The sequence below is a fragment of the Fundulus heteroclitus genome, chromosome 5 (genome assembly GCF_011125445.2).
Source record: "Fundulus heteroclitus isolate FHET01 chromosome 5, MU-UCD_Fhet_4.1, whole genome shotgun sequence".
Classification (NCBI taxonomy): domain Eukaryota; kingdom Metazoa; phylum Chordata; class Actinopteri; order Cyprinodontiformes; family Fundulidae; genus Fundulus; species Fundulus heteroclitus.
Genome location: NC_046365.1, coordinates 17,542,456 through 17,567,968, shown reverse-complemented (window position 1 = coordinate 17,567,968; position 25,513 = coordinate 17,542,456). Strand labels below are relative to the sequence as shown.

At 40.0% G+C, this 25,513-nt stretch overlaps 1 protein-coding gene across 1 annotated transcript in view; it reads left to right on the top strand.

Moving 5' to 3' along the window:
* Nucleotides 1–20,852, top strand: part of cxxc4 (CXXC finger 4) — a 42,327-nt gene extending 21,475 nt beyond the window's left edge. Inside the window, exon 3 of the mRNA XM_012882186.3 lies at nt 20,489–20,852. Within this exon, the coding sequence (XP_012737640.1) occupies nt 20,489–20,533 (45 nt within the window). The 3' untranslated portion in view covers nt 20,534–20,852. The remainder of the gene's footprint in view (nt 1–20,488) is intronic.
* The last annotated feature ends 4,661 nt before the right edge of the window (nt 20,853–25,513 follow it).

Below are 25,513 nucleotides of genomic sequence, written 5' to 3'. Positions count from 1 at the left end.
CCTGACTATGGAAATGGGAGTTTCTCCACCTCTTGGAGTGTTGGACCGCTCAGCTCGCCGCAGTTTGTTGACATTCCTTGAATGCGCTGTGTGTGGCGTTCTGGTAATGGAAGGGAGGTAATTTCAATCAGTTCGGAGGGCAGCCTGTGTTTTTTTTCAAACTGTGACCAGTTTCCCTGTCTGATTATCGCTGAGCAGCCATAACTTGGCAGGGTGGGAGTCTCCTTGGACCAGCTCGCTATTAAACTGTTGATCCTGGATACGCTTCGCATTCCAGATTAATTTGTAGCCGCTACACTTAGAATATTACACTTTACAATTTACATGCCTTAATACTCATTTCTCAACACCATTTCAGCTAGTTTTGGGATTTTACATACTTTCTTTTATTCTTTATTTTGTTGGTTGGTTATTTAGCTAACATTATCGCCAGTTCAGGTTGTAACCTGTGCCAAAGTTTTAAAGACTTTCATTTACAAAGCTGTGAAAACATTGGATATAGCTTTGGAAAGAATAGATTCCTTTTAATGAAAGCAAGAATGGAGTGAGGTAGAAATGGGGGGGGGGGGTGATTACAAATTTGCAAGTCTCAAAATAACTTGGGTTGAGAAATATGCAGTTTGACCACACTCGGTTACCAGAGTAGTTCCACCCATCACTTCCCTAAAGCTTCGAGGGCCAACATGTCTGTGGGTAAAATAAACAGCCAACTGCAGGCACATCATTGTGGCAGATAACCACAGTAGCAAATATGACTTAGTATATAACAATACTTAAATCAATGTCCCATTTTTAACATGAAAATCTGTTTAGTTTGGAATTAGTGTGAAACAGTGTAATAAAGTGTAACAAAGTCAAAGGCTCTTTATGTGTTTGCTTGGGAGACAAAGAGACTTTGATAAAGAGTCGTTCCACTGATTAATAAGTATTAGTATTGTACAGTAGATGAACTGAATGCTTAGACGTTGCTTCTTTTGCATTTTGCATCTTTGACTTGCTTTTAATTATCCTCTTAATTTTCATGAAACTGTGGTTTGGGTTTTCTGAACCGCTCGTCGCATAAATAATCAGAAACAAACGGTGGGAAAATCATCACTGTGGGCAATTTCTTTGAAATTAAATAACAAGAAATTTTACTTTTCAATTATATTCTTGAACAACAAAATGCATTTGTGTTTCTTTGTTTAGGACTTTGACTGGTTCCCCAAAAATGTCCAAACCTAGCATCAATTTGTAAATTAACTTCCATAAAATAATCATGGATAGGCACCACAAGCGCACTATTCCTAAATCCCTGTTTCACTTTTTTCCACGTTACGACTATTTAGATGTATAACAAGCTTACTAGGTCTGATCTACCTGTTGCTGCCTCTGTAGCACAGCAGTGATTTCTAATGCTCCCATCGCCACTGCTCTGTCTCACACAGTTCTGTTCTTTTCTGTATCTGTATAGAAAATTGTGACCCTACCCAGCAAGGGCTTTAAGAATATTTTCTGGTGCTTCCCATCTTAAAAACATTAGGATGAGGTGATAGTGGGTGACCAAGCAGCACGTTTTTCTGCAGCTGATAATTGAGGACAACACTAGGCTTCAGTTCAGCCTTTTCAAAGACAGCTGATTGTTTTTTCACAACAATGACTTTTGAATATGGCCTGAATGATAATGGGAAAACATATAATTGGGATCAATATCCTGATAATGATATATATTACAATGACCCTACATTTTCCTGTGCCTTTTTCTTTTTTTCACCCATTGTCTGAGCTCTGAGCACACAGTATCCCTTCCACTCCAACAATTATGCACTACTTTATGTTTGTATGTTACATGCTATCCCAGTAAAATACATAGAAGTTTGTGGTTCTGACAAGAAAAAATAGCGTTATTTTTTGCTTGTTTGTTTTATTTATTTATTTTTTTCGGGAGGAGGGGGGTAGATTGCTGGAAGTGTGATCCTGACACTTTACATGTGCTTCTGTCTGGGCTTATACTGAGGCATGTCATAAAGTTTTCACCAGACAAACAGAAGACGTGGCAGTAGTTCTGTGATCAGGTGAACCCGGTGGGCTCGCCCAGCAGGTTTGTCTAAAGTCATTTGCCGAAACAGGATGTTGGCAGCATCAACACGGCGCTTTAAAATTACAGAGGCTCAGAAATGATAAAAATTTTAAGAACAATCCGTCAGGTTTCGGCAGCAGGGTTCGTGTGAGTGGAGCCAATGCACAAAAGATGGGAGAAATCAGTTCCTTCCTTATAAACTAGGTTCAGGGCTTTTGATGTTATGTTGGGCTAAAATCTTACAAGCAGTTAATAGCGTACATGGGATAGAAATCTCTTTTGTTGTCTATTTAGTATGCATACCAATAACTTGGTCCTGGATGCTGAAGCAAATATCCAGTCTGAGAAGGGCAAAGACCAAAGTGGATTCCTATCATCTAGCAATGGTCTAGCAAAAAATAAAAAAGACCATAGCAGTTAAAGCTAACTCTGTTTCAATAACCTTTAAATCATTGCCACATTTGAATTGGACAATTGGTCTTCAAAGGAGCAAATTGTTATTCATGCAGGAAATAGAGGTAGGAGGCAGTGCACCAACAATAATCTTCCATTTTCTGCAGACGCATATCCGTGCTGGGTAACAGGGAGGCTGGCTCCTATCTCCAGCTGTCAATGGGCGAGAGAGGCGGGGTACGCCCTGGACAGGCCGTCAGTCCATCACAGGGCAACGCAGAGACACAGCGTACGAACAAACACACCCTGATGTCTGAGAGCAATTTGGAGAGATCAATTAACCCAACAGTCATTTTTTTGGACTGTGGGAGGAAGCTGGAGCACCCGGAGAGGCTGGGATTTAAACCCAGGACCTTCTTGCTGCAAGGCAACAGTGCTACCAGCTGCACTGTGCAGCCCATCAACAACTACCTTCCTCAGTAAAACACGCACTGGAACAGAGCCTACGATGAATTTCTAGTCACAATTACCACCTGATATAAAAGCTAAGCTAAGTGAAAATATATAAAATAGTATTTTTCCCAAGTTTCAACCACTATAACATTTTTGTTTTATCTTTAAAAGTATGAACGTTTATAATAAAGCGCTAACCAAACTGAACCTAAGACAGTTATAAGACAGTTAAGGCATTTAAAATAAGCTGTGGCGGCTACAACTAGACAAATGAAAGGCAAGAAAGAGTAATATTTACTAGACTGATGACCTACAGCACCGATCTGGTTTATATTGGCTAACGTCCCAGCTTACTTCTTGTTAGTTAAACACACATTTAAAAATAACAACTTCTAGTGTGTCTATAATAATAATAATAATAATAATAATAATGATAATAATGCAACTAATGTGTGTCTCAGAAGCCTTAACGGAGAAAAGGGAGCATTTTAAAATCTAATTTCCCGAAGTGAAGCTTTTGTTATTTGCCGTATTTCATGCACAGATTGCCTCGACTCGCGTTTACCTGAGCAAAATTAAACTCCGCTTCAGCTGTGTGTATTTTCCAATCCTAACCTAAATATTATGTTGATTTACTCTAAATATGCAGAGATTTGCATGTGGGCCCTCAAAGTTTTAGGACTCCCACACAGATGCTGAGAAATCTGCTCCAAACAAGACGACCCACTCCTACTTTGCATTTCAATTTAACATTTCAGAGAACTGGCAGCATGTTGCCTCGCTTAGCCCTCGCTTCGTTCCACCCACATGGTTTGTCGTCGTGCTGGCTGACGACTTTCGCTGTTCAAAGAGCTGTGACTTGGCAGAGACATTGGGGATTTCCAGACCAGATCCCTCAGGTAGCCAAACTGCTCCTCCCATCCTGGAAACACCTTACTTACTCTCTTCCTGCTCACCCTAACCTTATCTTGGAGCACTACAGACCCTGACGTTGCACTTCTTTATTTTCTCCACGTGAGAGATCCTCTCATTTAAAAGGTGTTGCCTTAGTTTTTTTCCAGTCTCCATCCATGGATATTTTTGTGAATAATTTGATTATTTGTCTAGAAGCATAAATTCAGTTTAAATTCTTTCAGATTGGGGCAGGGGATTTAAGTTTGGGTTTCCTTTGGTGATTTATATTTATTAGGATAAAAAAGGGATTATTTACAGGTTAAAACGTGTGTACAAGATGATAGGTAAAAAGGTTAAGCATTCTCATGTGAAGGGATTTGTTATATTAGAGACTATACTAAAGCTCTAGAGCAAATTTGCATATTTAATTGCTCATTAGAGAGTTAAGTTGGGTACTGGTTGCCGCTTCAGTGAGTCGGGCAATTGGAGTGGAGCCACACCGTTTCCACACCTCATTCATATTACTTCCCATATACTTTTAAAGCTTTATTATTTTGTGGATGGTTTGCGTTTATTGTTTTTATTTTTGAAGTAAACTGTTGAACCTAACTGAGAGAATTCAGCTCTTTTTTATTTTTCTTTCCATGAAGCAGATTAAAGAGCGGAAAAGCAGAGCATCAAGCTTTTGGCTTCATTAACCAGGAACCTGCAATTTCTAACAACGTTATTATTAGTTTAAAGGATACATGTAACACAAATATATTTGATACTAACAACGAAAAGAATATCTATGTTTAATCATTGAAGTCAGGGATGTCCAAACGATATTGTCAAGTCAGAATTACTTCGGGGCCAAAAAAAAGGAATGATTTACAAAAATGACTGAAAATTCCCACCATTCATGCATTATCCATATCCGGTTATCCTCGCCGGGTCTCGGGGCTTGGTGCCTGAACTCTGAACAGGTCGCCAGTCCTTCTCAGGGCAACTCAGAGGCACACAGGACAAACAACCATGCACACACACTCTCACACCTAAGCGCAATTTAGAGAGATCAATTAACCTAATAGTCATGTTTTTTGACTGTGAGAGGAAGCTGGAGTACCCGGAGAGGACCCTTGCATGCACAGGGAGAACATGCCAACTCCATGCAAACTAATCAGCCAATTATTTAATTAAACAAGTGAAGTAGTCAGACTTTTTCTAGTTAATGGATCTGCAAACCATTGAAGATCCAAAACTTCAAAAAGGGATTTTGCATGTTTTCTTGGCAAACAAAGAAAAAATACCCCAGATGGCCCATTCCTTTGGGTTCATTGAAAAAAAAAAAGTCTATTATAAGCAATTAGAGCAGCATTTCTGTCACTCTTTTCTAAAAAGGCTTGCTGTATTAATCAATTAATTAAAGAAAGCATGCACCAAACTCTGCTTCTGAGTAAAAGTCCTATTTACTATGAAATCACAATTGAAGTAAAAAGCATGATAATTAGAAGACAAATACTTTGTGCTGTAACTAATAATTTTTATGGCAAAAAGGATTTTAATTTTAACAGAAATAATTTTGCCCTCATTAGAAATAAAAAGCCTCTATTTGCATCAACCACCTGCTGGCGTGCCAAATCTGCATCATTCTTGCATATGCAACTTTCCCTCTCTGGAAATCCTCAAACCCTCAACTGTATGTAAAATTTCTGCAGAATAGCTGCTAAAAACAATCACATACATTGATTTATTTATTTTCCTTTTCAAAGGCTTTTAATCAGCTTCAGCCCCAATCAGAACAATATTATATTTTATTAATTTTTTAAAACTCTTCAGCAGTTTCTTGCAGAAACGGAACCCCCTTTGATTCTAGAAAGAACATAAAAAAGCAATTTATGAATTGCGGAGTGGAATATATGGGTTGTTGAGTTAGTGTTTGTGGTTTACCCAACCTAGTTTGTTGTATATTCTTTTTGATTCCTGTACAATAATGCATTAAAGTACAACCGGCACTCAGAGCTACTCAATTTTGACCCTCATATTTGCTCTGCTGCCAACCAGCGGTTAAATATATAATTTCATGAAAAATAGTTCACTGCTCTGTCAGAGACATGGTTTCCTGGTCTAACAGCAGTTTTTGAAGGGGAAAGTTGGTGAGAAGAAGAAAAGAAGGAGGAATGTAAAGTTTTTAGCAGCCACAATGATCCAGCGGTTTCCCAGTACCAGAAAACCACCTTCACAGACGAGCCTGAATGTCTTAGCAGGCTCCAGATCTTGTATCTCCTTTCAAGGAAACTGAATGTGTCTCTTGAACTGTGATCCAAGCTTGATTGACAAAAACAACAAAAAGAAAAACAACTTTTTCTGATCCAGATTGGATTCCAAAATTATCTGGTCAAATTAAAATTAGAAAAATAAAAGTCAGATTTTGCCTAAGCACATAAAATATTTTAAAAGCTTAATTACAATGTAGTATTTTACTAAGAATCATAGTAATACCAAGCAGCTTCTTGTAGTTAGGAAACATTACAAGCCTTTAAATAATATACTGTTTTATGTATGTATGAAATTAAAGAAAATAACTGATTTCAAGCCAATGTTTCAAACTACAGTTTTACAATTACATGTATACATAGTAATTTAGCACAATTACAAAACATTTTTTTTCAGGACCATTTTCCAAAATGTGACTTCTTTCTAAATAAAAGTAGTGCAGAGAAGGGCCAGGCTTTGTTACTGGGCAAACAAAAGTTTCTCTTGTGTGTGTGTTGAGAGTCTGGTGTTTACATACACTGCCTCTCATATGTGTTTTATATTTGCACAGACGGTTTAGCATAAGAGGAAAGTGAGCAGAGTACTTGAGTTGCTTTTTTCTTTTCTTTTTTTTTTACTTTGTTAGGACCAGAGAGAGATGGAGATTTTGGTTTGAAGACTGAAAGACACACACATCCCATATGTTGTTTTTCTATGGACTGATTAGAGACAAAGCAACTAAAATATGCCAGATGATTGAAAACTTTCAATATTTGAATAACACAACTTGTATTGTCCATTCTGCAGTGGTTCTTGATGGTTGGCAAGTATGAAACCCTCCTCAGTTATTGATAATTCTGGAAAGGATTAAAAAGCCTTAAATAAATTCCATAATTTAACGCGAACGGCGTAATCACAGTAGAACATTTGCTGCAGTTTTGGAGATGTGGTTTTGAGCCAGTTTCCCAGTTTGAAGGGGAAATATCACGCTTTTCAGTTCTCCCTTTCACATTGAAATCATCCAGTTCTGGTGTATATAAAGTGGAACTCCAACATTTTGTCTGAATTTCTCGTTAATTTACCCCTATGTTCCCCCTTTTTATCCCTGTTCTGAGGTGCGTCTGAGAGCAACCTGTTTAGGTGCTGTTTCTTTAAATCTAAAGGAAGCTCTTCACACCCTGTGCCACTCCAGGTATCAGAGCATTTCATTCGGCCATTTTTGTAGTGTGTTGTAATGAGCAACTGAAGATTATCCACTTGTAGCTCCAGCATGCTTCATCTTGGACTACAAAATAGCCCCAAGAAAAAAAAAAGGCAGATTAATGAAACTGGTTGGCTGGAAGTCCATATAGTGTGACGTAATTGTTAAAAAAAACATAATAGAAAACAGAGAATGCTGAACAGCTTGAAAAGTATGGCTACACCAGAGCAGACTACATTCAAATATTTTGCATTAATGGAGATTTTACCAAAAAATATATATATTTATGGGCTAAAAATGTGTTTTTTGCATGATACTATCACAGTTACTGTTGATTTCAACTTTCTATTTGTTCCTCTGATTGTAAACATGGTTAAGTTAATCCAAGAGGTTGATTTGTTGTTGCACTTTCCTCACTGAGATTAATGCACATCTGTCTGTATAAAAGGGCACGTTTTTTAATCCTTCCAATTTTTAAGAATGCGAAGAGAAATGGACTTCTCTGACATATTTAGACTCCAGGGAAGCAGATAATCATTAACTTCTAACGGAACCTGTACAGTAAATGTAAATTTACAAATAAACAAAAGATAATTCCTGTACTGGTGTTTTTATATTAAAAAACACCAGTACAGGAATTATCTTTATCTTAGGACAGTCCTTACAGAATAAATGTCCTCAAATAAAAGATTTGATTTTTTATAAAGGATACCAATTCAGAAGTAGTATGCAAAGAATGGAATTGCAGAGCCAAAATATTATTTATTTATTTAATAATTCACCAATTATAGACAATTATAAAATCAACTTTACGTAATTTGTGTGTACTAATAGATAAAAATATATATGCAGTCTAATTTTCAAAAGCAATGCTAAGCATGTATAAATGTCATACTATAAGAAAGACTACAAGAACAGTTTATCTACTATATTTCCTTTTGGTATCCACTTAAAGACATATGTCGATAAAAGGCAAACAGGTCAAGATGTTGTGAAGCTTCTGTACAGGACCTGCTCACGTTCTCGTTTCTAAATGATAACCAAGTTTTGGAGCTTTGTTTTTCTTGTGCCATGCTGGCTGGTGTCTTCCCTGCGTTGTGTCCTCTCTGATCTCTGGCAATAAAACCGTGCTGCTATCAGCGTCGTCTCTGACCCAGCAGGGGTTTTGCTATTGGCAGCCATCGAAATATTTCAGCTGTGACATTAATGAATGTAGTTCAGCTGCTTTCTTCTGGATTTCAGTCTTTTTTTTTTTAGTATTCCTCTCTTCATCATGACTCGCTCATAAAGAGACATATTGCAGTTCAGGCTCAGTAATACTGGGCCCATTCCATTTCATCGCACACTTAATGCAAAGCCACTCCTATGGCGGGCTAGTGAAATATACGTCCTACAGGAATAGTGTGCTATAATTACCCTCCCCCCCCCCCCCCCCCCCCACCCCACCACCACCACCACCACCATACAGAGGCTGAGAGTCACACTGATCTCAGCCTCCAGCAGCACTTTGCCATATGGTCTGTCGGTGCTTTGCTGCCAATATTTGGCAAGACTTTTACGAAAGGTCAAATATCAAGTCAGGGGACTGTGCCGAAATTGCATCTATGGTAATTGCTCTCTCGTTCACTGCCTCCTCGTTCAGCTGCTGCCCCCTCTCCCTCTCTTCCTCTGCCGCTGAAGTAAGTAATCTGCTTTAGGATGTTTCTGAGATGGAGATGGATTTTGGTTTTCCTTCACTGCCCCTCAGCCTAATCTCCCCCCTGTGACCGCCCCTCCTCTCCCGGGCATAGCTCTTAAGCGCACCATCATAAGCTGCCCCTCCCACCGTTCCATAAATGCCTAGTCAGCAAAAATCTCTCAAATTCCTCATTACTCACAAACATCCGCAGTACACTTAGCTTGATTTGCTTGAACGGATGGCTTACTCCGGGCCGGACGTTGAATCGTAGCCACACCATGGTACTGAAGCGTACTAAGGACATGTGTGGATCTCTTTAACTGTGGGCATCTGCGCACTAAGCATATTCATCTGGGATGCAGAGAAGCCTTAACTTTTAAAAATGTTGTTTAAAAGGAATCTGACTGTTTTTTTAATCTTTCATAGTCTATTTTGAGCGTTGTCGTTGGATTTGAGCCGCTTAATGCTGACCTAAGCCCCATTTAGGCATAAAGAACAAATCTGTGATGTCTTTGTATAGCAGACAACATAAAACCTGTCTGAAACTGCATTTTAAGCCAGTTCCTTTAATCAACAGTGCCTGATGCAGATGCATAATTTATTCTCTTTTTCTGTTTAATCTATACAAATCCCCACAAACAACAGATGATTGACATACTATTGTCCAAATAAAGCTGAATAAGGTCCTCTGGAAGTTTTTTTTTTTTTGTTTGTTTTTTTTAAACATTACACCAAGAGACTTCTTCAGTCTGTAGAGTCGTAGGTAAACTCAGCCTTATAAGTAGTACCTTTGTATAGTTGCTCAATAAGTTTAACAGTGAGAAGGAAAACTGGTAATTCACATCCACAAGAGGACCATCAACATACCAACTGCTATTTATTGTTCCCAGAGGACTGGGTCATACTCGCAATATCAGCATTGTAAGAGGAGGTCAATTGGACCAAGAGACCTCCAGCCCTGTTTAATGATGGGCAGTCTCTTTCTTTTTCTTTTTTAAAATTATTTAAATGCATCAAGATGACATAAAATTGCAATTTTATATCCAACCAAGTGTATCCCAGAAATCAACCACATTCCAAATAAAATGTGTTAAATACTTGCAGAAAACATTGGAAACTTTGTATCAAGACCAAATTAAAAGATCACAAGAAAGTCTAGCTACTTGAAACCAAAGCATAAGGAAATGAGGGACAGTTTCAATGTTTTTCAATGTATAGTGTATCCAAATAGGAGTCATTTAGCGGACAAGAAAGTCAAACTAAAGATGTCTTTTCCACACTGCTTACCTCGTGAAGATTTTTAATTTAACACATTTTAAGAAATGCCAGAGAAAATGCTAGAGTGGCAGCCGCTTTCCAAGCTGTACTCCGTAAAGACAAACGCACTGTTGCCCCTCCCCCACCTGTTGCTGGTAAGCTAGGAGAAGCATATCTGATAAATGGTAAAATGGTAAATGGCTTGTACTCGTACAGCGCTTTATCAAGTCCGACGACTCCAAAGCTCTTTATACTACAATCAGTCATTCACACATTCACACCCTGACGGTGGTGAGTTATGTTAGTAGCCACAGCTGCCCTGGGGCAGACTGACAGAGGCGAGGCAGACTGACCACCGCCAATAGGATAGAACCAGCAACAAACAGGCTGGCAATCAGAGCAGATGCGCTAATTAATGTACAGATTATACAGATTGGCAACCTTGTTTTGCTCTACAAAAAGCAGAGCATATTTAGCATTTGAAAGCTTTAGCAAGAACTGATGATCGTTTGCATCACGGGCACTTTTGATCATGTTAGACATTTTTAAATGTAAATATCAGGGTTGTGGTGAGATCTTGTGGCATTGAAATAGTATAGAATTTAAGTAGGTGTAAATGATTATTATGAGCCTCAGATGCGAATGGGAGCGGTGGGAATAAAAGTCAAAACCAGATTGTATCAGCTGTTAGGATTTACCTTGCAGTAAGAAAGGAGACTAGTTCTTCCTTTGCTCTGTTGTATTTAGAGTCTGTTAACATTGCTCGACCAACAACACTGCCCCCACCCAGTTTAAATTGTGTGTTTGGCAGCAGTTTGGGAACCTGGTAAAAAAGAAAGAATCAGTGACAGATCGACAGTCAATATAACTCAGAATACCATGTCTGGCTGTCGTAGACCATGATGCTGAAGTTAGCATTTGCTCCGCAGCTTTGTTTTGACTCTGCACTCTCTCACATTTTTTGTTAAGATGGAGTTATATTTGATCCTGTCTTGTTTAAAACTCTAAAATACTGAAGGGTAATAAAAAGTATGGCCTTAAATAACAAACACGGGGATGCAATGAATTTGGCTTTGTGGCTTTTCAATCAGTTTAAAACTGGAGGGATTTGACCCCTCTTTTTTAGGATTATAACAGACAGACAAGAAAGGAGTTTAACCAGGGAAACAGACACTAATACTACACTGAACAGAGTCCTTAAAACACAGTTTTATATAAATTATTAATAAACATTATTCTATACAAGTCTCATTCTCGTGAACCAAATGTCGTGCAATCGAGCTTGATGCATCAGTAAATTAAATACAGTGAAAGCATTTTATTCATGTATTTATTTTATCAAGGTTAGCATATCATGAAATTTTTCATCAGCTCATGCCTTACTAGTACAAAATCCCCTTTATTTTTGTTGGACTTTATGACAGTGCCCAATCATTAAGTAATGATTTAAATTTAACTGAGTTCCAAGCCCGGCTACAGCGCTCTAAAGACAGATTTCTCACATTGTTTTTAATGTAGGTTGTACAGCAGGAAAATATTTTGAAAATGCTCTGAATAAAATCTTCATGTTTTATTGTAACCGTTGTAGGCGTTGGAGGTCAGGTTAAAAACAAACTAAAGTAAAAAACAAGTCAAAAGTGTGTTTCTTTGGGCCACTTCTGCTGGTGACGCTCCTGGAAAAGAGTTAAACCACATTTTGGTGTTTTTTTCCTTTTCCTTCAGTACAATTAGATAAAAACAGACAATAATGCAAATTTGTTGTGGAGATCATTTCGCGACCTTTAACAACTTTTTGGACAGTTGATTGCAACTTTCCTAACTGAGGAGATTCCTCAAAACAATGTTGTCACCCCGGTGGCCTGTTTACGGTTCATCATCAAACAGATTCCAGTCGTCGGGCGAAGCAGATCTTGTTAGTGATTTAATGCGATGCGAAATTTTGGGCACCGATGGATGAATGCCTAAATGAGTCCTTCTGCGATGGCGGCCTCGGAGAAGCGCCTTTCATAAATGGCCCTGGGGTGTGGGGCGGGCTGGGATACCGGTTACGAGGCTCCAGATGAGATTTCAACCCCCCCTCCCACCAGCACCGGTGAGCTCTCCAGGTGATGGATTGCGATGCCTTCCATGTTTTTTAAGCTTGGCAACGCCCCAATATTTTTGCAGAATAAAGTGACAGGCAATATATAACACATCAGTTGAGGCTGACTGCACCTCAGAACCCCCTCCGAGCAGCAGCAGCAGCAGCAGCAGCACCGCCCGATGACTGCTGGAAGTAGGTTGTGAACGATTGGCTGGATATCAAAGTCCTCCCTGACCGGGTCTGATGAAACAAATTAATTCTCGGCCCTTCCCGGTTTCCTGTTTCCTAAAACAAGTTGAAATCAATAAAAAGCACGCTGTCACTTGATCATTCTGGAATGATCGCGGCCCGGACCTGCAGCGCCGATGACTAAGAAGTGTCAATAGGTTTGTGCGTGCCTGCGTATATGTGTGTGACAGTGGTGATTATTTTTTATTTTGGTTGCCGCCTGTCAGGCGATGGTGGTCATAAAAACTGGGCTGTTTCCAGTGTGGAGTCTAATAAATAATGGACATTGTCACAGTAATGTATTGGCCATGTGTTATAATGAGCATTTGGGAACACATTGGCACTCTCCCGCTGGCTGCTATTCAACCTGCTTAATGTCACTCACTGAAATTCCTTTCCTCCCTTATGCAGCTCCCAAATCTCCATACTGTCTTCTATCACTGTTTTGATTTAAAAAAATATATATACATATTATAGTGTTAGTACTCTCACTCAGAATGTTGTGCCTTCCTTGTAGGTAGAGGACGGTTTTAAGATCTTCACTGTATCGTAAATGACAGTAAAAACATGGCAGTTTTATGGTATTTCTGAAAAAACGGAGAGGATTTTTATGGTATTTACAGAAAACAAAGATGATGTAACCGCTTATATTTGAAACAGAAAACCAACAATTATTTCTGCTGCTACTAAAATGATACATTCATAACCAAAAATATATTATCTGTGAGGTTTTTGCTATTTTTAAATCTAATGTATTGACTTGAGCAGAGTGAATATCCTCAAAATGTAATAGCAGAGTGGAAGAGCGCTTTGCACAGAATGTTTTACCTTTTTTTTTTTTTTTTTGCCATTCTGAATATTTCTAGGGTCACACCAGAATACAAGCTGATATTAGATGGTAATTTAATTAGACTATCTGCTCCGGTAGCCAACCTGCAGTCATCTGCTTTACAGATAAGCCGCTTATGGCTTCCCAACAGTAGTTAAAAAGCAGCATAACCTTTGCGGAGGTAATAGGCAGAGCATCTATATTTGACGCTATCAGTGTTATTTGGGACTGAAAATATTTGGAAAAAACTGCCAGATTTGTCTTAACCGTAAACCAGGAAAAGGCGACGGCCTTTTTTTCAGCCAGCTGACCAACTGGAAGGGTGTGGTAACAGGTGGAGGAGGGAAGCGCTGCATTAGTTATTCCTTTGAACATTTGGATAAAACTCCTAAAACGTCTTAACAATAAGAAAGGTATGACGTAATATGTTGGTGGTTTGTCTCTAACACTTCTGAATATTTTATTTCACTCTGTCCGTCAGTTGTGTGTGCTTCCACAGTATGATCCAAATCTGGGCCGTTTACATACATCAGATCTGCTAACACCTGCAGCAGTTTCCCAACTGTTTGGGAGCAGGGATCTCTGGCTAGCAGAGAATGCAATCAAAAGCAATTAAGTTAGATCAAAACACCCTCAGTATAAGATTTTTCTTTTATTAGAGGTTTGATTTTGGTTACTGCCATCGCCAAACTTTTTGAGATGTATCCTCACTGGGAGCGGGGGAGAGAGAAACAGTTCCAGTCATGAAAAAAAAAAATAATAATTTTTGGCAATAAGACCATTACTGATTATTCTCTCAAAGCAATGACACTTTATAACTTATTTACAGTCACTTCAGAGGTTGTGGAAAGTTGAAACAGCGACAAACTTCAGCTGAATTTTCCTGACGCAGACTTTTATGTTTACTTATCTTTAGAGAAAGTAGAGCTCTGGTTAGGATTGCAACATTTGATCTATAGAAATTACCTGGGATTATTTCATTGTAATCACCGTCTGAAAATGAGTTAAAATCCCTTTTTAACCCAAGGATGTTTGCACTAATCCACAGAGCTTTCACTGGACCATAAATGCTGTAAAACATTTGATCATGACCACTTGAAGTCCATAAACAAATGGTTGCCTTCTCTTTCTCCCAAGGCGTTGACAGTGGAAGACCACGCTATATGTAATTTGTTTAATTAATATTTCCTCAGAGGTTATCATTTTTTCAGCACCACTAAACTGGGTTTGGATGTTTTACAAACAAAGAAAAAAAACCTAAATTACTCCTGTCGTTTCATTTAAAGTCAACTGGAAACACGAAAATGCAAAAGAGTTTAAACAGGGAGATAAATAAATAACAACACTCCACCTTTAGTTCACGTTCCAACAAACATCGACCTCCATACCGGGGGCCCTTTTTGTACACCGGAAATCTGATTTGGCCCCTGTGCCTGTTCTTGTGATGATGCGGTAAAAGAATGGTCCCAGGATTTTTACCGTGCTTCCTGGAAGAGGCTCCTGCAGTGGAAATGCACCTTTTGTAGCTGAGAAAGAAACAGAAAATTCACCTGCAATTACAGGACATAAAAAGTTTTATGATGTTATGCATGCCCGTGTGTGTGTGTGTGTGTGTGTGTGTGTGTGTGTGTGTGTGTGTGTGTGTGTGTGTGTGTGTGTCTGTGTGTGTGTGTCTGTGTGTGTACTGTAGATGGGAGAAGGGGGAGAAGGGGGGGGGGAGTGAAGGGGCCTTTGTGACAAGGCTGGCTGAGGGTTAGTGCCAGACATGTCTCAAGAGAAACCAGGGCACATTTGCAATCACCCTGAGTTCAAAAGGGTAATTTATTCAGTCTGTGGTTAAAGTAGCGCTGCTCAAAATGCCAGTGGGATTGTGCCGGGGAGCAGAGCAGTTGAAACACATTATATTCATTTTTCTCTCGCTCGCCCTCCTGCTTCTCTCTCTCGCCTTTTCTTTTCCCTTTTTCCCTCATGGCCCTCCACATCCCTCGCTGTTGTTTCTGTGAGCTCTGTGTGGCATCTTTTAACACACGCCGGCGAACATATTTCACTTTTACACTCATCCGCATTGACGTCCAGGCGCTGATTGAATTTTGAGGCGCTGCGGCGTCTGCCATTATCATCCTCATCGTCTTGAGTGGTTTATCTCTGGCCCCGGCTCAGAGTGACGCCAAGGCTGCAGGGGATAAGAGGAGCGGGGCTGCGGCGGGGCTGGGAGGTTGAGGACATTTCATGCATTTTTATTGTTTGTGTGGCTAGAAAACCGCCAGGACCTGACTCAGACGTTGGATCCGTCTGAAGGTTTAAGTTGCCAGCACACGCGGGCAAGATCTGAGTCTTTCTTTGACTTTGCTTATGATTCACCCTCCCGTTGGAGCCACTAATGTCTTTCCACCACCTTGCCCAAATCAGCTGACAAACATGTCCGCAACATTAACGGCACATGCCGGGTTCAGTTAGCATCACGGGGGCGTCGTGGCAACCCAGAGACCTCACACCGCCTTCGCCAGAATCGGCGGAGAATTATTCCACCACATGTCAGCTTCGCTGCGCTGTTATCACCCAGAGCCACAGGCAGACACTCTAGAACACCCTGCCTACTGTGGCGATGCGGTTGGGGTTAATTTGAGGTCTGGTGAAAACCTTCCTTCTCTTGCCGTCACTTCGCCGCTTTTTGTTGTGCGCATTTACAGCCTGTGCGGGGGAAATTGTCTCTTGTGCTCCTCGGTGTGTCGTTGCAAACCCGGGTTGTTATGCACGCTTTGCTGCAGAGGCGGCGTCATTAACGCGAGGCGCAGCCGCTGCTACAGAGTCTTGATTTGAGGTAAAAAAAACCCGGGCATTGCTCCCTTGTCCCAGGTAACACTATCAGTGCTTCCCTTCTCCTACGCCTTTCAATGCCACTCTCTCTCTCTTTTTCTCTCTCGCTTTCCTGTTCTGTCTTTTCTCCTCCACTCCTCCTCCCCCCGCCAGCTGATGGAGTGATTTTGAAGGTGGGGGAGCAGACAACGCTGAGCCGGTGCTAATTGAGCCTTCTTTGTGCCTGGTCACTGCTGTGTGCTGAGGCGAGATGGCCTGGGAGTGAATCCAAGCAGCACTCAAGAGCCCCACTGGATCGATAACGCGGGGAACTTAACAAAACAGAGACATGCCGAGTGCCCGGATCAGGGTCATTATTGTCTCTGGTGAGCCGCACTTCCACCAGGGAGTGATCAATGTGAGAATATGGATCAAGATAAACATTCTCGGCTTGCCTCGCTCTCTGCTTTGCTTCTGCTCCCCAGGCATTACAGTGCCGACAGAAATGGGTTTAAGCCTTAAAGTGCCCCCGCAGATCCATCGTGGCAGGTGCAGATGTGCATCCACAACTTTAGTCACTGGAACACGGTTTGCTCTCTTCAGAGCAACCTTTGTAGGAAACTTTAGAGTACAGACAGGCTGAGATGTCCCCGCATAGCAGAGAGCACAGAGTTTTAAAGTTAAGAAAAGCTCAGGCAAAGTTTTTCATATCAATAAGTTCCTAATTCCGCATTTCTCACCATTTTACCTGATCCAGAAAATATGCTTAGGCAGGCAGAAACTATTATACTATTATACTATATTAAGAAAGACCGGGAATTGATTTTTGACGTTAGACCTTTTCATTCATATTTCAGCTTTCCAGATTTTAACTATATTCTAGGAAAAAGTAAGACTCCATATGTTTCATTTCCACTGATTTTGTTAGTTAAAAATTGTTTTTTACAGAATCTATGAGTGTATAGTCATCCAATTCAGTGTGATCTGCTTTAGATGACGAGGTTATAAAAAGCAGTCTTGGATACATAGACGAACTGAGAAATAGCCCTTTAATGTAGCACCAATAGAAGCTACAAAGTAGACGGTAACGTAGCGGCTAACAGTTAGCTAGTTGCTGTATTCTTACAACACTTTTAATTGTTCATATCTTGTCTGCCACTTTGTCTAAATATGTTGATTGGGAATAAAAAAAAAAAAGACATTCCAACCCAAAATAGGTATTCAGCTAAAATTCAGCTCCAAGATAGAAACCTCCAAAGTAGAGGCTAACTTCAGGGTTGGCAGCTGCTAAAAGTTAGCCACTGACTGTATTCTCACAGCACATACAAATTTATATCCTATCTCACAATCTGACAAAGTTTATTTATTTATGTTTAAAGTAAAGATTCAAATGAGAAGGTTTTACATTCTAAGATCTTTAAGTTTCAATGTTCGTCACTTCTCTGCATGTGTCACCGGTTCAGTTACGCCATATGTCTGGACCAACAGGAAGGCAGGCTGGCCGTATAACGGATTCTCAGCCCAGTATAGATGCTAGTGTATTTTCTGCTCAATAAATATGACTGGCATGTCCACAAACCTTGTTTTGCTGAACGGCTTTGTTTATATTAAATATGGGGATGGAATGTTATTAAGTTATTAATGGTTCAACATGCTAAATTGTGAGGCGGGAATGGATAAGTATAATGCCTACAAATGGGGGGATTATTAACTGCAGTAGTTTATTACTTAATTATATTTAGACATAAGAAAAATTTCACATCAGTGTAATTAAATAAAATGCATTGTCCTAAATGTTGAAAATTCAGTGTTGTCAGAGCAGTCTTAGTTTGGTCCTAAACCACTACCGAGCATGTAGACAAATACAGTTTTTCCTTTCTTAACTAAAAAAAAAAGAGTCTTATACATGCAAACAAAGGGGTGTCCAGCTTAAAGAACTCATCCTTATAGAATATATAAATGCTATACAATATAATAGCATGTTAATATTAGCTTAGACCATGCACATATGAAATCACATGCTGCCAGACACTCTATAGCGCTTCTAGAGACAGACCTTTATTTCACAAGAACTTTTGTTATATTTCAATATCGTGAGATCTTGCATCATGAGATCTTGCTACATCCCCATTAGGCGCACGCCTAAGCCGCTACAGCACATATTAAACAAGAGTAACAATGAAACCATGTCACTTCGGAGAAGGAAATCTGTCCACGAGATACTTTTTTTTTTCTAAAAATTTTGGGAATATTTCAAAAACTGTCCTCACGGGGTTTTTTTCATGCCACTGAGACATCCTGTTTTTTTCAGTCGCTGTAAAATCTGAGCCCAAAATACCACAGAAAAATATATTACGCTACATTGAAAGTGATAGATTGAAATTAATGGAGTCACACTGACACACGGTGATAATCAGCTCATTGCCATTAGGTAAAAAAAAAAAAAAAAAAGTAAAATAAGATCGACATTAGATGTGTGAGAACATCTTGACCGCCCTGAATATGGTGGTGTTTCATTTCTCCCATGGATTCAAATTGGTGATGATGGTCCCCTGCTGTTCTGGGCTCCTCCATTACTCACTTGGAAGGATAATGGTAATTGCTTAATGGGGTGTGAATATATGGTAAATGGTTGTTACAGACATAAAGGGGACGTATGCACCAAAATGTGGGATGAGCTTGAGGCGTCTGTAGGTACACTGGAAAGTAGCAGGTTGTGTCTTAGAAGAACGGCGTATAAAGCAAACCGACGCCAACACAGAGAGCCAGGACTCACCTCTTAACAAGCAGTAGGAGTTGTAGCCCAGGAGGATTTGAGCTGTTTTGTCAGAGGTATCGTTATCAGATAAGACATGTTTATTTAGTCATTACTGGGGTGCATTCATTAATAGGATTTAATTGTATGGCTATGGAGCCCTCTACAGTTTATATAAGTCATCTTTTGTTGCAGCTGCATTTGACAATGAAAGATTTATTTGAAAATGCATCTTGTAATTTAGGTACATTTGGTTAGGGAGAAAGGTAATTGAAATAACTGTTTCTAATTTAAGTATTGCAACATTCATTGGCATGCCTAAAAATTTGTCTAAAAAGTACAAATTAAGCATTTTCTTCTTGCCATGTCCAGCTTCATGGCAAGCAGTGTGGTGCTCTGACTGCTGTAGTCATTCCAAATTAAGTTTTAAGTTTAGATTTATACATTACCTCTCAACCTGATCCCAGGGTCGTAGTACGTTAAACTGGTAAGTCACGCCTTCGCGTTTACTTTGGATAGAATATATGACGTAACACAGAGGCCTATTTATTACAGCCGCTCTTCAAAATTGGCAAGACTGGAAAACGCGCCATTTCAGTGAGAGAGATTGTGTTGTTGTTTTTTTTTAAATCAGGAAATAGGTATAATATTAAACTTGCCAATATCTACGGAGCCTGTTCTTTAGTTTAATCTACAAATAAAAGTGGAAACGCTTGCTTTGACACACAATTTAAAACACATGATCTCAGAAACACTTTTCTGACAGCTGAGTTTTGCATATAATCAGAATTAATGCAGATAAGACTCATGTAAAAAATTTATTTATTTTTTTTGCCAACATCACAACTTTTGTTTGGTAGTGATTTGAGAACGTTTAATACATTTATGATGCAATTTACACATGCTGAACAACACAAACATAATATACTAAAAAGAATAGTCTGATCAAATACATAACAACAAACACTACGAAGTCAAGGAATATACAGCATTTTAAGGAGCCACCAATGACACTCGGCATTAAAATGTCATACTCCTAAAACTGAAATGATTTGCGTTGTGATTATGCACAACCCTAAACCTCCGACCCCCCCAAAAAAAGGGCTAATTGTTCACGTGGATCGGTGGCAGACTCTGCTGTTTCACGTCTCTGAGACCTAAATGAGTTTCACGACACGAGGCTGTCACTGACATGGAGGTTTTTAGCGGGAAGGAGGTGGGGCAGCTGCTGGTGCGGGCTCAAATTGAAATGATGCTCTGTTCCCCCTCACTGCGGCTCTAGCTCGCAGTAATTAAATGCCTCATTGTTGCTCCATGGGAATTTGTATTGAATGTTTCATCCAGGGTAATGATTATTTGGGTGTGTGTGTGTGTGTGGGGGGGGGGGGGGGGGGGACGTGCATGTAATCACCTTGGCTGCCTCTTTGATGAAATACTTTGTTTGGTGGTCGGGATTCGAGTGCTTTCATGGTTCCTCATTCTACCCACACCATTTATAACAGTTTTATTCATGAAAAACCTGCTTTCAGTTCTGCATGAAATTCAGGAAGGTTTCTATCCTTTGACCTTCACTTGACCTCAGAGCCCAGAAATTAAAACCTCTTCCTTCACACTTTGTCTCTCATAGAGGACGCCGGTCAACAACGGTGAAGCCTTCCGGTGGTTCTTTTAGAGAAGCATGCCGTGGACCTCCAACCAGTAGCAGTAAGACAGGCGGGACTCTTGACTCGCTGCCAGGAGCACGTCATGATGGACACACGGCACGCAGCGCGGCCCAAACCTTTTTTCCCAGAGGACCCAAGGAGACGACAAAGTGGACAGACACAAAGATAAACAAAAACATAACGGTGTTGTTTTAACTCTGTAATTTCCTTTTTTTTTTTTCTCCTCCTGTGTAATTATTGTACCTTTTGACGGTATCATTATGTATATTTTGGTGTCTATGAATGTGTTTTCAGTGTCGTGGCTGTAGGTTTTTACAGCCAGCCCTGTGTAAAGAACTCAAACAGACAATCATACAATCACACTGAATCTGATCAAACGGAAGAGGCCACAAGGATCCATTATCAAGCAAACACCTGTCACTCTGGAGCAATAACTGATTCTGTTGATTATTCCCCATATTCACATTTCTGTAACATTTACTATATTCCCCTAACTGAGTCATATTCTGGTTGAACTCTGTCTACACGCCAAAAACTGCTGGATTAAAAACACACTAAATTTGGGTTACTTTGCTAACCTAGCCCTGGGTCCAGTATGGACCAGTCTAGTCTTGGGTTTATTGAACACAACAAGGTTGGGTTATAGGTCTGGCCCATGATGATGAAATTAGTTTTTACCCTCCAAGAATGGGTTAAAGTGACAAAAGTTTAATGTTGAGGATAGCAGAGGGAGGATTGAAAAGAACAATCTTTAACCTAGATCATTAAACCTGTAATATTTAGGGTAATGTGAGCAATTTTTATTTTAGTTTCATCCTGTATTGAAGATGATCAGATAAAAAACAAAACAGTGTCGTTTAATTACCTTCTGAGATAAAATGTTATTTGGATAGCAAGATTCAAATTCTGTGAAGTAAGGCCGATATATTCACATCCCTTCTTAGATGTAAAAACATTTTTCTCCAACTAAGAAGAAAATAAAACATGTATCTCTCAAAATCTTAAAAAAGTGTAGAAGCAATATACATTTTTTCTTGATGGGTGGAGGTTATTTATCAGCTTTTATTTACAAATTGCTTCTCAAAATGTATTTTTAAATTCTTCCTAGTAATAATTGGAGCACAACCTTACTAGCATTATAGTAATCAAATCCTATAATTGCTGACCTGCTATTTGAAGATTGTCAATACTATCTTTGCTTGATTTGTTGGCGATCCGTTTCAAGTCTTTGAAGTTAGAGGGCCTCTTTGCCATCACCCTAATCTTTAGCTCCCTCTACAGGTTCACGTTAAGATTCAAATTAGGACTTTGTCTGGACTGCTCCAACACTTAAGTTTTACTTCCAGGCTAAAGAAACATCTTAGATAAAAAAACTATTTTTAATGTTTAACGTGTTGAACTCAGCCAGCACTAGCTTGAGCTAACTACGTCGCAAAGGAGTATGCTAACTACATGCTAATTATTATTAAAACTTTATTTAACCAGGATAGTCACCATTAACAATCTCTTGTTCAAGGGAGACCTGGCAAAAAACACAAAACGTTACACGTAAAACTTTAACCAGTAAAAAATTAATAAATAAATAAAAACTTGTGCTCCACTCTCTATAAAACAAAATTAAACACTGTTCTTCTCAGTACGGCATTGGTTAAAACTTCCCATTTAAATTCAATGTTAAGGTAATGCATCTAAAAACTAGGTTCATGTTAAATCACAATTTCAATAAAACGTATAACTTTTTGGCCTGTTTATGTTAAATTGTTCTGTCAAAGTGTAACCCTGGCTAAAATGTTAGCGTTATCTGATGTGAATAAAAACTTGAACTTGACAAAGTATTAAGCATACTGGTATCATGTTACCACTTCTAATTTCATCCTCTCAAAGAGGTTTAAAAAAGGTGGTTGCATTGTTTAAAATGGTGGTCTGGGAAGAATGGTAAGGCTCCTTCTACTATCTTCTAAGTATGGGCTGATATGAGTTTATGGCAATCTTCAGTAAACAACACCACTGCATCAGTGTTTAAAGTTATTTGCACAAAATAAAAATGCTAAATAATTAATTTTAGGTTTGCCGTTTCTCAATAACGGTGGACAGTGGTCTATTCATTTCCAATTCAGTTGCTTTATCGTCACCAGAAATCTCTCCAAAACGCTGAATATGTTTCACTTTTTAGCAAAGGAAAAGTGCAGTAGCAGCAGGTGGTGGAGGAACAGCGCCGCATTACTCTGCAATCTGTACCAAAAGCTACGGTAACCCTGACTCAGTTACTTTTTTGCCATTTTATTAAATTATAGAAACAATATGTGGGGAAGTTTCTATCCAAATTTTTTTTAAATCTTAATACATCATTCCACACCCATACCCAGACTCTTCACCGACCCAACAAATTTTGGTCACAATGTCTGATCCGGTGTTTCCATAAAAATCACCCAACTTGTGTCTCAACAGCATCAACCCAACATTTGAGTAACGAAATAAACCAGCAGTTTTTGGTGTGAAATGGTAAAAGCATTGATTCTGGTATGATGATGGCAGCAAGAAAGGGGGACCTACTGAGCTTGTGCGGACACACTCCAGAACAGGGCACATTGTCTTGCGTTAGTGAGCTGCACGTCAGCTTGGAGTATCTGCACCCGATGTCTAAATGCTGACTGAAGATCACCGTTTTTGTTTGGGGTCGCCGAGGGTTGTCTTAAAAGCTGGAAGAAAAACCCCAGTGAAGTATTGTAAACTATGGTGGGGAATCTGGAATTAAATGTTGAACAGTAGACAGATTTTGCTCTGAAGCTAAAGGACGGTCTGGACTTTCCTTTAGGAGAGCAAAACAGCAGACTGCATAGTGGCGTCAAAACATTCCAAAAAAAAACAAAATTATTTAATAAGTTACTCACTGTCTTAAACCCAATTGTTGCATGTGTAAATGTGTTTTGGTTTTAAAGATTACTAAGGATTTGTATATTGTTGTTGTGATGCTTTTATGTGTTTAAAAATAAAAAAAAGAGCTTCAGTACAAAAAGATGTTCATCTGGACAGAAAATAATTGATCCATAGAAACACGGGTTTAATAGACGAGGAAAAAAACGACCATCAATGATCGCCCTGATGGGGACTTTCTGAGCTGCTGGAAAGCATGCCCAACAATAACAATCAGAAGGAGACAGTAGAAATATAACGGCGCCGGTTGCCTCCCCAGTCACGTATTCCTTCGAATACTAAAATGTTGCATGAAGACGAGCGGTTCCCAGAGGCAGCAGACTTTAAAGGACTTGTGAAATCCCGTGTGGTTTGTCATGCAGGAATGCTCTGGGGAGGGGGGGGTGCTTTGGGATGGAGGGATGCCAGGAAGCAAAGAGGAGGGTGGCTGGTGAGGTGGGAGGGTGAAGCAAGACAGGCTCCTGAGATAACGTGAGCAACTGAGTGATGGCTGGGTGTTTCAGTATCAGGGGAAATGAGGGGGTGTAATAATGCTGGGGGGGGAGGGGGGCAGCAGTCGGAGGGAAAGGCAGGACACACATTTGGACGATGGCTGAGGTGGGGAGGGGTGTCAGCGCCGAGGAGAGGCGAGCAAAGAAGGAGGAAATCATCCGGGACCGACTTCTCCCCTGACTGAGCACGCTTGCCATCAGCCAAATTGAGCTGCCGACTGGTTAGAGCTGGACAGGAAGACAGCTCGAAGTGCTCTGCCGCGGCGGCGCTTGGCTGCGATGTAGCATCTGAGGCACCCAATCTTCCTGGCTGGTCATCAGAGGCTGATAATGTGCATCAGGAGTGCTCTGGCTGGCTCGCTCCCTGGCCTCCGAGATTAAATAACATCAGAGACAGCTCCTCTCTAATCCCTCCCTCACCTCCCACTCCTCGCTCTGAAACTGGGATTTTTTTTTTTTTTTTTTTTTTTTTTTAAGTCCTCGGGCCCCAGAGGTAATCTTCAGTTTCTTGGTTTGACAGGGCGGAGAGGTAGAGATGCAGAGGGTAGACGGGTGCAAGCGACTTGGCGTAGTGGTGAGACTACGTAACGAGGTCTCAGTCCTCAGAACGGTTCTGTGAATTAACGACACACGGCGTTATCATCCTCAGCCATATTTAAGCAGTGTTTTTCCTTAATTAATACATATGACCTGTAAATTATTCAAAGATTGTTTAGATTGGTCCTTTAATGTTTAATACAAGTTTACAACAAGGAATGTAAAAGTGCAATGTTGCAGCTGTTTTAAAGTGCAGTGCCTTGCAAACTTCTGGGTACCCCTTTAACCTTTTCGCATTTTGTCAGGTTCCAGCCACAAACGCCACAGCATGTCGTTGGGATTTTACCTGACAGATCGACCTAAAGTAGCGTATAATTGTGAAGCAGAAGGGCAACCATACATGATTTTCAAACAACTTTTAAAATTAAAATAAAACAAGTGTAGCATGCATTTGTATCTGGCCCATCATTTTTCCTGACACCCCTAAATAAAATCCTGTGTAACCATGTACTAAATAGATCCCACCTGTGTGTAATTTAATCTCAACATGAATCCGGCTGTTCTGTGAAGACCTCAGAGGTTTGCTAGGGGAACGTTGAGGAACAGACGGCATCGTGAGGATCAAGGAGCACAGCAGAGGGCGTTGGGGATAAAGCAGCACATAATTTATGTAATAAAACATCCCAAGCTTTAAACATCTCACCGAGCTCTGCTCCAATCATTTTCTGAACATAGAGTGTGTGGCATGTCTACAAACCCACCCAGGCCACCTAAATTCACGAGCATTTCCAGGAGAAGCTGTAAAGAAAGCCATGACTACTCTGGAGTAGCTGCAGACACCTACAGCTCAGGTGGGTGAACATGTTGCTATCACAACAATTGTGGCCTCCATGGAAAAGGCCAATATTGGAAAAAAAAGCTTTAAGAAGTCCCTTTTTGAACAAATGCATATTTCCATTTATAGTCAAACAGAGGGGAAGTTTGTCTCTGCTTTTAAACCGTCCCTTGGTGAGCAGTGTGCTACCC